At 30.3% G+C, this 10,732-nt stretch overlaps 1 protein-coding gene across 1 annotated transcript; it reads right to left on the bottom strand.

The window, feature by feature from the left end:
* Positions 1-6,774: 6,774 nt before the first annotated feature.
* LOC113365490 (RING-H2 finger protein ATL34-like) lies at positions 6,775-9,812 on the bottom strand. Its single transcript, XM_026607035.1, has 5 exons — positions 9,631-9,812; positions 8,605-8,747; positions 8,308-8,420; positions 7,699-7,864; positions 6,775-7,172 (listed from the first exon to the last, which is right to left on the bottom strand). The coding sequence occupies exons 1-5, from the start codon at positions 9,668-9,670 to the stop codon at positions 6,909-6,911; spliced, it is 726 nt and encodes a 241-aa protein (XP_026462820.1). The 5' UTR covers positions 9,671-9,812; the 3' UTR covers positions 6,775-6,908.
* Positions 9,813-10,732: the final 920 nt, after the last annotated feature.

Below are 10,732 nucleotides of genomic sequence, written 5' to 3'. Positions count from 1 at the left end.
GAGTCGTTATATCCTACCAAATTCTCTGTTCCATCGGTTTATGTGAGATATTAAATTTTACTAACTAGATTACGATATTTACCGTATTGATTTATGGAGCAGCAAAATTTACCGTCGGATTTAACATTATTTGCCTGTCATAGCGAGGGAATGAACACAATATAAATTAGCGCTTGTATTGTTTGTTTATATCAGAGCACGCGACAATTATTTCGGTATACAAAAGCGCATCCAATGATATAAATTCAGATTTAGTACGATAGAAATTCGGCAATGTGTGCAGAAGAACTAACTGAATCATCAGGACGATGAGATTATTAAGTTTACAATACCTATACAAATCTAATCTTCTCGTTGCATCTATTTGCAATCAGCACTGCATTGTTTAATGTGCATTAGAAATTTGTAAATAGAACGATGCACAAAAATAAATTATATTTGGGACATATGAATGTTTATCATCGTACATTGTTCTTCCTGCTAATTAATAAATACAAATTTATAGTAATTGTTCGCAAATTTTGCATTTTGTTTTAAAAATAGCAGTAGCAGTTTTAAAATAGTAAATTGTTAAAATACATTATTATCACGATTTGTCAAACTAATGCATGAACTACTACAAATAATTTGTTTACTCATACTTTCGATAATATATATGTTCACATAAAGTTTTCTTTGCCTTTTCTATTATATCAATTTTATTTCGTAGAAGTCGTTATTAACGTAAGGGCAGAAATTCGTGATGTCATCGCGACTTCGGGGATTAAGTCAATTGTTGGCGTTGTCTTATGTGTTGAGCCTTTTATAAGAAATATTGAATGTTATAAATATACAATATGAAATAGAAGTCGTTATTTTATTGTTTGCTCAACACACTATGCTGTAATCGAATAGCAAAAATGTTGCAGAAAGAAATAAGGACTAAGAAAAATTATTTGTGTTTTGATGCGGTTTTTAAGTAATCAAAATTCCAAGAAAATATTATTTAACTTACATTCCAATTCGAAAAATCTGTAATAGTAAAACCCATTAATAAATTGTGTTTCTTTTATTATATAAACCCAACCACAGAAAACATCCAGAAAAAACACTAAAGTAAGAAAGTATATAAAAATATCGATTCTTAACTCGGAAACATTAATATTCTGTAATCGTAGACTTGTTAAAGTGAAACGTATTTAATGCTTGGGGTGAAATATTTGTCGATTCAATTTGCAATAATCATGAGAGCACGAGACAGGCAATTCGGAGAGAATTTGTCGATTTTTAAAACTCTCCGATGGGGGATGGCCTAATTGGATGGTTAATTAAGACTGGTGATTTTATCTGAAGTGAATTCGAAATTACTTTGATACTGAATGATAGATACTTTGCAATGGGAAAATTTGTCTATTTTAGATGAAATTAAATTTTATTTTACATCAAGTGATTATATATTTGTAATTGCCTTTTTCAACATTCCAATTGAGTAGTTTTTGTTTATGCCAGATAATCTGATTTAGTTCAATTTGATGCACTATTTGCAATATTCGTAGTATACTATTATAACCGATTAATCAAACACCCTCTCCGTCTAATTTTTTAATTTCAAATAGATTTTCCATAGAATTGCGCGGTCTGAATGAAAACCTGTCCATTTCAGAAATGATATAATTAAGACCATTAGTCCATGTCATTCCAATTACAGAACGCAGTCCATCAGTTACAAATGCTGCGCATACTGGCAGATGCGAACAAAACGAACCGTTTGTTTTTATGAATTAGGAAAGGATTACTCGACATATGAGAAAAAAGAATGATATACGAACAACTTTTCACATATGTTACGTCCAGAAAAATAAATGAACGAGCCAAATATTCTACACCAAAGTTACGGACGTGATGATTTTGATTTAGTTTTGTATAAAACGTTTTTCGTATGGTTTTGATTATTAATCATATGGTGACCTGCAACTTTTTATTGTCCTATTGAATGTACTTCATTTTAGTTTTTCATATACATTATTTGTAATTTTGTGTCTTAGTCTAATCAGTTTTTTTTACGTTGGAGTGCTCAAGGGCTGTTTGCGCTTTAAAGACTTATTTAGATCTATATTTTCGTATACAAATTGATATCACTACTGCTTGATACCAGGTATCACAACTTGATGTTTGGATATAAACTTGCAAGCTTATAAATGTACCTCAGCCAAACAATCAATTTGTCCTTTTACCAACTTGTTCTTTTACCAATTTGTCCTTTTACCATTTTGTCTTTTTACCAATTTGTCCTTTTACCAGAAGCACCACTTCAGAGCAGAGTCGTATAAGTGCTACTGCACTTTCTTTTCTTTTCATAATACATCTCCCTATAAAGTAAAATATATTCATTTTCGTAAGCATCAAGCCGATGCCAATGAATATCATGAATAACTTTGACAGCCGACAAACCCCAGGATTGAGAGAGAGCGTTCCGCGTGTACGATGGGGCGGCTGTAGGTTAAACCCCCTTAAAAACCCCGCTGAAGCGTTCTATAGACTATAATTATTCAATTTGTCCCCGTGAAAAGGAAATCAATCAATCGGCGATGGCAAAGAGCGCAAAAGGGATGCAGGCAACAGATTCAAGGAAGGAACAAGGAACAAACCTATTGTTGAGTTGAGACATGCCATCGGGCAAAGTATCGCTGATTGAATGTTGTTGTACCTGGTTGGAAATAGATACAGACGATGATATGTTGAACTGTTTGATGACTAATTGATATTTTATTTAATTCTTATATTAATACACACAGTAGGGTGATCCTAAATATGGAGATTTTCGAATTTCTTTGCTCCCAAATTTTTTGCAAATCTTTAGTCTTTACGCAATTATTTCAATTATATATGTTTAGTTCAATTTTATGATGAATGTTTGGTTTTCTTCAATATATTTGGATTTGTTTTTATACCAGTGAAATTCTACTAGGAATATTTGGATTTTAATTTTTTTTTCTTCGGTCTTCTGGTCGGGAAGTTCTGCACAATATGTTGAACACTAAGATTTCGTGTTGATTAGTTTTTGAGTGATACCTATTACTGACATTTTTTATTGTAGATTTTAAATTTTATGCCATCTTTGAACATCAATGATATGCATTACCGAACCGAGTAAGCTTACTACTCCACTCTATCCATTGTGCATTCTGTCATTAAATTTATCTCACTATTTTCTATAAAACTAAATCCGACAAGAACACATTCCGATTCTTCTAATAGAATTTATAGTACATGCAGACAACGAGTCCACTGTACAATCGATCGTATTTCGATGGGCGGTTGAGCTTCATTTTATTTTATTTTATTCTATTTTATTTTTTGTTCCCGTTCAGGCAGCGAATTCGCCCCGTTCCTCTTTTTTTCGTTCTGAATATCTCTTTTCAGGCGGATTCCGTGTCTCTCGCGAGTCGGGTTCAATCGGAATGGGTGTAAGTTGTCGCATCTGGTACGCCAGACTTAATATATTGAATGAATAAAGGGTGTCAAGCGATCGAAAAGATCGTCAACTGCTTGTTATGAAGGAGAGGATCCGGAATCTTTTCATACGAAACGAACAGATTGAAAAGTGTTACGTTAATTTATTATATGGGGAATGGATGGATCGGGAGATTGGGTTGGGAGTTTCAAATCCACTTTAATTAACTACTACGTTTTATATTTGGAGTTTGATTCTACTTTTTTATAAAATTATTTATAGAGGTTTGATTGGTTGATATTAGTTGAAGTAATTGACACCTATTATATACATTTCTGATTTCTTCTCATTTCTGACCCAAAAATTTGCCATTGCTGAGCAATAATAAATCGATGTTGGTAATAAAGACAGCATTTTGCTGCATTTATATATATATATATATATATATATATATATATATATCTCCGAACATATTTTTAATTTAATATTTGCAGTCAGATATCTAAACATCAAGTAAAGTGTATCACATTATATATTCGTAAATAAAATTAGGGTGTTTATGATTCGGATGTCTGCTTTTATTTTTCACTTATTTATTCATGAATTTATTTTTCTTCTTTTTACAAGTGTAACATGTTTCACTAATATGTGTTGTTTACATTGAAAAAAAAAAATTAATAATTTAGTATTTTTCATCCATTACATCCCAGAAAAAAATAGTTAATACCTATAGAATTTTTATAAAATATTATCAATAAATAATAGCAAAAAATAATTAATTAAAATGATTAATTATTTTAAAATAATCAATTTTATTTAAGATTGCACTTAAAATGAATGACTTTGAGTAAACCTTAATAAATAAATGATAACGTTAATTGTACTACAAGTGACGTACGTTCAAACTGATATGATGAAATCCTAATGAATACGTAGAACATAAAATAGTATATGATATGAAAAATAAATAAAAAATTGCAATGTATGTATGTGGTTAAAAGCCCTAGCAAAGCCAATAATAGCAAAAATAATCGTTTCAGTTTTGATAAACTAACCCACATAGCATCGCATTATTAAAATCCCTAATCCCATGGTTCGTAGCAAAAGCAGCTATTATATTTTCATTCATAATGCAATTTTCGTTCATTTATTTTATATTCTGAGCCGCGGAGTTATCTATAGAGGGAATTAGTGCGATCAATATTTTAGGCACTCTTGGCCGTTACAAGCGTATACTCGCATTAAGTCAGTATTAAGCACGTGCTATTCTGTGTATCCTCTTATAGTCAGGAGGTGCAAAATCCTCTTGTTTATTAGCAACGATGCCCAAACCCTCGGTGGACCCTCAATTTAGGGCTGGTATCGCCGTTCGGCAAGGATTAAGACCTTTTACATGAAACCGAATCGAGAGAAAGATTGGTAAAGGATTATGAAAATCAGTAATTGGAGCAAATATAATGGACATATTTTTAATTTTAATGATAATTGATACTTTGTACAATTTACATTACGATGTATAATTTTATTGCTCCGTATCTCCGAAACGGCTGGACTTGCTTCTGCCAAAAACTAAACAGGGTATCGCGTCTTCAATAGGAATTCAATGATTGTTGAATCTTCCTAATAAGAGTAAAAATTTTACACCTATTTTAAAGCCTTCTTTATAGTGATAGAGCAGAAAAATATAACTCTGAAAGTGACAAATACAAATAATAAATTTTGAATATGTGATGTAACAGAAATGTAAGCTGGTGATTATGGACCTGGGATTGAAATTCTTTACTTGTTTCGAGTATGATCTATCGATCCTCAATCTACAACCCTTTGTTTATCAGCCTAAATAAATCTCATCCGTGACAAATGGACTTACAAACAGTGGACACACGAATTCCATTTGACCACTGTCTGTTTCTCCAACTGCAGCCATTATCCCTAAGCGATGACATCCATCAGTTGCATTCGACTCCTTGCACTACTTGCTCCACTCATGCACGCACGGCCTGGTCGTCTGTCTGGTTTGCACAGTTTGTGTCTGCGTATGTCTGTGCAAATGTTTGCACGTATTATGGAGGATCCCGTTGTATAAATATTTGACTACACGGGCGGAACACAGCCTCTGGCCCGCTTCTATCGCATCTGCCGGGTGACGGACGGGAAAGAGCGGCCGCCTGGTGCCCGAGATAGCGCATCTGTTGCCGCATGTTATGGTCAGATCCTTACCAGATAGGATGGTCGGATATCTGCGATCGCATGGCTTGTCCTGGACGGTTAGATCAAAGTTATAACAGTTATCGTATTCTTGCAATACTTGGGAATTGTGTGGATGCTAGTTGACTATACCTTGTACCAAAATTCTAAAAAAAAAATGAAAGCAATACGCAGGTTTTTTAGAAAACAATACAGTTTGTTTTGCAAAATATTGATATGGGAAACGATGAAATTAAAGTTTAGTTCAATTGGAAAATTGTACTAAGTTGCCTTAGAAAAATCTGATGTTTCTATACTATATAGTTCTTTGACTTCTAAGCAGACAAAGAGTTCGTATAAAATATATTTTATTCTATTAATTTTTTACTCTTACATTTTATTATTATATTTACAATACTAGTTCAGTTAAAACTAGTTTTATTAAGATTTATCCGCTTCGTGTGATTACTATATTTGGAATTTTGCGATTCAAAGTTTTTGCTGATAACAATAATTGATCATCTCATATATTATCACATAATACTTGATGGTCACTCATACACGCATTTTTTTAACACTAAGCCTTGAGATTTAATCATACAAAATTAAAAAAAAAATATAATACAAAACTTGAGATTTTATTCATAACAAAATATCTTGATAAAATATTTTAGGAATATAAAATATATACATATATAACAACAAAATATTAACACATTATATTTAGTTTCTAATACAATGAATTTTTATATGTACTTTTATAGTTAAAATTATAAAATACTATGCCCAAAAAACTGTTGGCAAATATGCATACAACAAGGAATAACTTAAAAAATATACCATTATCCTTGTAGCACAAATATATTAGACAGTATTGAAAACAACGCATATTTTATTTTTATCTATATCACAATCACATGTTTCTCACTTATTTTTTGCGAATTATTTAAAACTTTGTATTTTGTTTTTTTTTTTATTAAAAAACATCCAACTAAGAAGGTGAAGTGTTTTTTGCAAATTAACCTCGTCCTTCATCTGCATTATTGTTGATTTCTCGAGTTTAACATTTGATTAACAGGATTTAATCATTTTTGATCCAACAGGAATTTCATATTTATTTTGTTTCTATAAAAAAAATCATATTCAAGGGCTTTGATGAACATAATGAATTTCGATATTTGTAATTTAACGTGAGTTTTTTAACTAAAATCTCCTTTTTGGTCAAATTGGTAAAATCCATTCGTAAGACTTCTTCGGACACCTCATTGAATCTTTTGATATCTTATATCTAAGTTGTGAAATAAACCACAATGCAAATGAACAAAAGAAAGGCTCCATAGTATGGGAAATTATACGAATGCTTCTTCTTGAACTGAGGAAAATAACTTGAATCGGACAGCAAAGTTGGTCTATAAATGCTGCTGGCGCTATTTGCGGCAATATTCGTTCCTGCCGCCGGTGTTCGACCTGAGGCCGTTGCAGCCGTGTCGTTTATCGTAACACTTGTTGATTCGTTCATTCTGTTCAGTCTTTGGATTTGTTCGAGCTGAACCTAAAATATAGTAAAAAATGAAAATGTTGTTATTGATTAAAATTTGTAGATATATGATATCTCAATAAACAAGACTGAGCTGCAATAATTTTGTCGAGAGCCTTGTCTAATTGAAAGAGTCTTCTGACTTGAAAGAACTTATAGCGCGAGAAAGAATCTTTGTTGAAAGGAATATTTCTTCAGAATGTTACTATGACCGCATACAATTTTTCTTTGTTGGTCAAATGTAATTTACTGCGTACGCAAACCACACAGAAAATGATTAAAATTCCATTAACATTTGTCCAATGATCCGACATATCTACAAGGTGCATAGATTATATAGTCACTCCAGAAGCAATACATATAATAAAAAATGTTCCTTTCAAACAAGAGAGTAAAGTACATTTTAACCCACTTTTTCAAAAACTTAAGTCTCGTTCATTCATGAATGCACCTTTTGTTGATGTACAAAAATCTATCAGTATTTCAACAGGTATCAATAAATGCATTATTATATATAATAATATATTAATTGCTATATTACCTGCAGCAATATGCGAGCTGCAGATTCATTGAGAGGAATTCTCGTGGAGGAATCGTTCCGAAGCAGTTGTATGACGGCACTCGGAATCAGGAACTGATTCAGAGGCTGGTTTTGTGGATCGTTCGAGGCTGCTGGATCTCCTTCAGATGAAGTCCTCGATGGTGAACTAGAAAAAAATTATTAATGTACTCATTTATATCTAAGCAAGTACGTTATATAAGCTTAATTAATAAATATAAGCATATAAGTTATATATGCCTATTTATTATTTTAATTAATTTAACATTTAATTAAATATAATTTTATCTTCATAAAAAATCCAGAAAATTCTAAATCACAGGTTATCACAGTTAATGGAAAATTTTTAAAGCACATATGATAATCTTTCTGAATATGATAAAAAATAATTTTAAACATTCCAACAATGAGCTTGGATTAATTTCAGTTTATCTAATGTAATGATCGAATTAATAAAATTTGGATGATAATAAATTTAAATAACTGAACAAGCAACAAGAACAAATATATATATTAAGAATGTGTAAAATTAAAAATTAGCATAAATAATATTTTTCCAAAAACCAATAAATGATTTTATAATAGACCTACCTCAAGCTAGAACAAGGTACAACATCACAAGTTTCATAATTCTTTCCATCTTCATCAAACTTATGACGAATATTATCAATATCTGCTTTGCATAATGGACATGTGCTTTCGATCTAAAAATAAAGACAGATGTATTTGATAAAATGTGGTGTAATAAGATACCAAAAATATAATAATGAAACAAACAAGTTGTATCGATGCATAAAATCAATTATCACTGTCAAAGTGATTTGATGAAATTATGGTTTTGGATAATTTTTTTTTATAAATTTATGAAAAGAAATAAAATTTACTGACCTTACTCCATTCTGAGATGCATTTGAAACAGTATTCATGTAAACAAGGATACAGCACACTTCTATCTTCAAATTCAGACAAACATATTGTGCATTGGATTTTTGCGGATCCTGTTGATATTATACTCAAACGATATTCACTTTCTGAAAAATATAGAAAAAGATATATAGTTTTTTTACATACTTTTAAAGTTGTTACGATTTATAATGTTCTGCTCATAGTGAAATTTTGGGTAAAAAATATTATATTAACTAAGGTTTTTGAAATCAGTTACCCTAAACCAGTTGGATAAGCCTATTTCCTTTAAATTAACAAAATATGACTGTACAAATATATTAACTGTACTTTAGTTAAAGATAAAATCATATCTAATAAAACGATTAAGTATACAAATTGGCACAATTATAAATAAACTTAATAAAATCATTAGTCACAATTCAAGATGTGGAATTCCTGCTTTCAAGTATGTTATTTATCCAATTTCTCAATTTTCATAAATAATTTAAAAACAACTTGAAGCTTATCTTAAACGCATCTTCTGAAATAAATAGATTATTTAATTAATATTGTTCATATACTTATAGTATTATTAATAATGTTATTAATAACTTCCCGAAGAAGAAGTTGATATTATGCCAGAAAATTCAATTTGCTAATTTTATATGTTCTCGACGTTGCAAGTCCACACTCAAGTTTCAAAATTTCAAAAACTGCATAATGACTTTTGGTAAAGATTTTCTTAACGAATTATTATAGACCTAGGAAAACCGCTCTTAGAACATACATCGTGTATGTAAGCGCTTGTTTGTTTAACATTCAATAAGCATTTTTGTATAGAACTAAAAAAAACTGTTTCTGATATCAGGAATACATTGGTTCCCCATCGATTAAGTTGATTATTTACACATATCAGGAAGTCCATGCAACTTGGCTAGCGCGATATGCCACTTACACCTAGTTATATTAAACTTTTGTATAAATTTTATCAATTACTGATTAAAAGTATATTTTCACAAATCATCTTACTTGATGGTTCTTGATTTTCTCTAGTCCTTACATCGGCCATAATTTTCAATCAATTCACTATCTACACTTTGTGATAAATATTACAAACACAAAATATCATAAATGAATAATTCATTTATTCCAATATCTTCCTTTTACAACTTTTGAAAGGAAATGATAATAATTCAGCTGCCATTTATGAACTACCGACAGTAAATAAGCGATCTTGATCTAATAGGTAATAACACCTCACTCGACGTGTCGCATTTTATCTTGTATCTCATTGTCAACTTTGATAAATTTTGAGGAATGATAAGATTCTGCTGGATGTGAATAATCATTGTACATGCGTATTAAAATTTACAAGAATATCTAAAATACATGCGGAGATAAAAAATATATTATAAAATTTTTGAATCATAATTGTCTCACTTCCCCAAGAAGTTTATATTTTCCCAGCAAATTCGATTTTCTTTTTTTGTTATTTCGACATTTTATGTCATTCTGAATCGTTTGACTTCAAATTTGGATAGATGCTAAAATTTGCTGTAAATAGCTTATCTGTGATTTTGAACTTAGAGCACCCTAATACTTAGTAAAACTTTAAATTCAGTTGTGAACTGTATTTACGAATATTTTTGGAAATGTCTTCTCAATATTACTTATAATATATATTAATCATATTGTAGTAATTATATTTTTACTTATCAGTATTTTAATCATTTGCCGATTCATTTATATGTAAGCATATGAGTCAAAAATTTGGATTTGGAAGCCATTTGGTAATTAAATGTGTTAATTAGTCAGTTGAGCCGTTTTCTTTATAATTAAATTAAAAATTTAAACTTTAACGTCACAATTTTGCAAAATCAAAATCTATTCGAAAGTTTTCAGTTGGGATTCGTGCATGGTAAAGATCGGCCGAGTCGTTTTTTTGGTAATTAATTTAAAAAAAAAATCTAACAATTTTTATGAAACTTGGAACATTGTGTAAACTTAGATTTTAAAATATTATAGCTCTACGAAATTAAGTATAATTACTTAGATCTTCTTTTATAGAATAATGAACATAATGAGGACATACACAGTGTGTTTTACATAAAATACCTACTTTGTGAAAGAA

Source organism: Ctenocephalides felis, unplaced genomic scaffold, assembly GCF_003426905.1.
Source record: "Ctenocephalides felis isolate EL2017-DRISC unplaced genomic scaffold, ASM342690v1 CF-g0.4_SCAFFOLD_01059, whole genome shotgun sequence".
NCBI classification, from domain to species: Eukaryota; Metazoa; Arthropoda; class Insecta; order Siphonaptera; family Pulicidae; genus Ctenocephalides; species Ctenocephalides felis.
The sequence above is the reverse complement of the archived record's forward strand: the minus strand, read 5'-3'. Positions and strand labels throughout refer to the sequence as shown.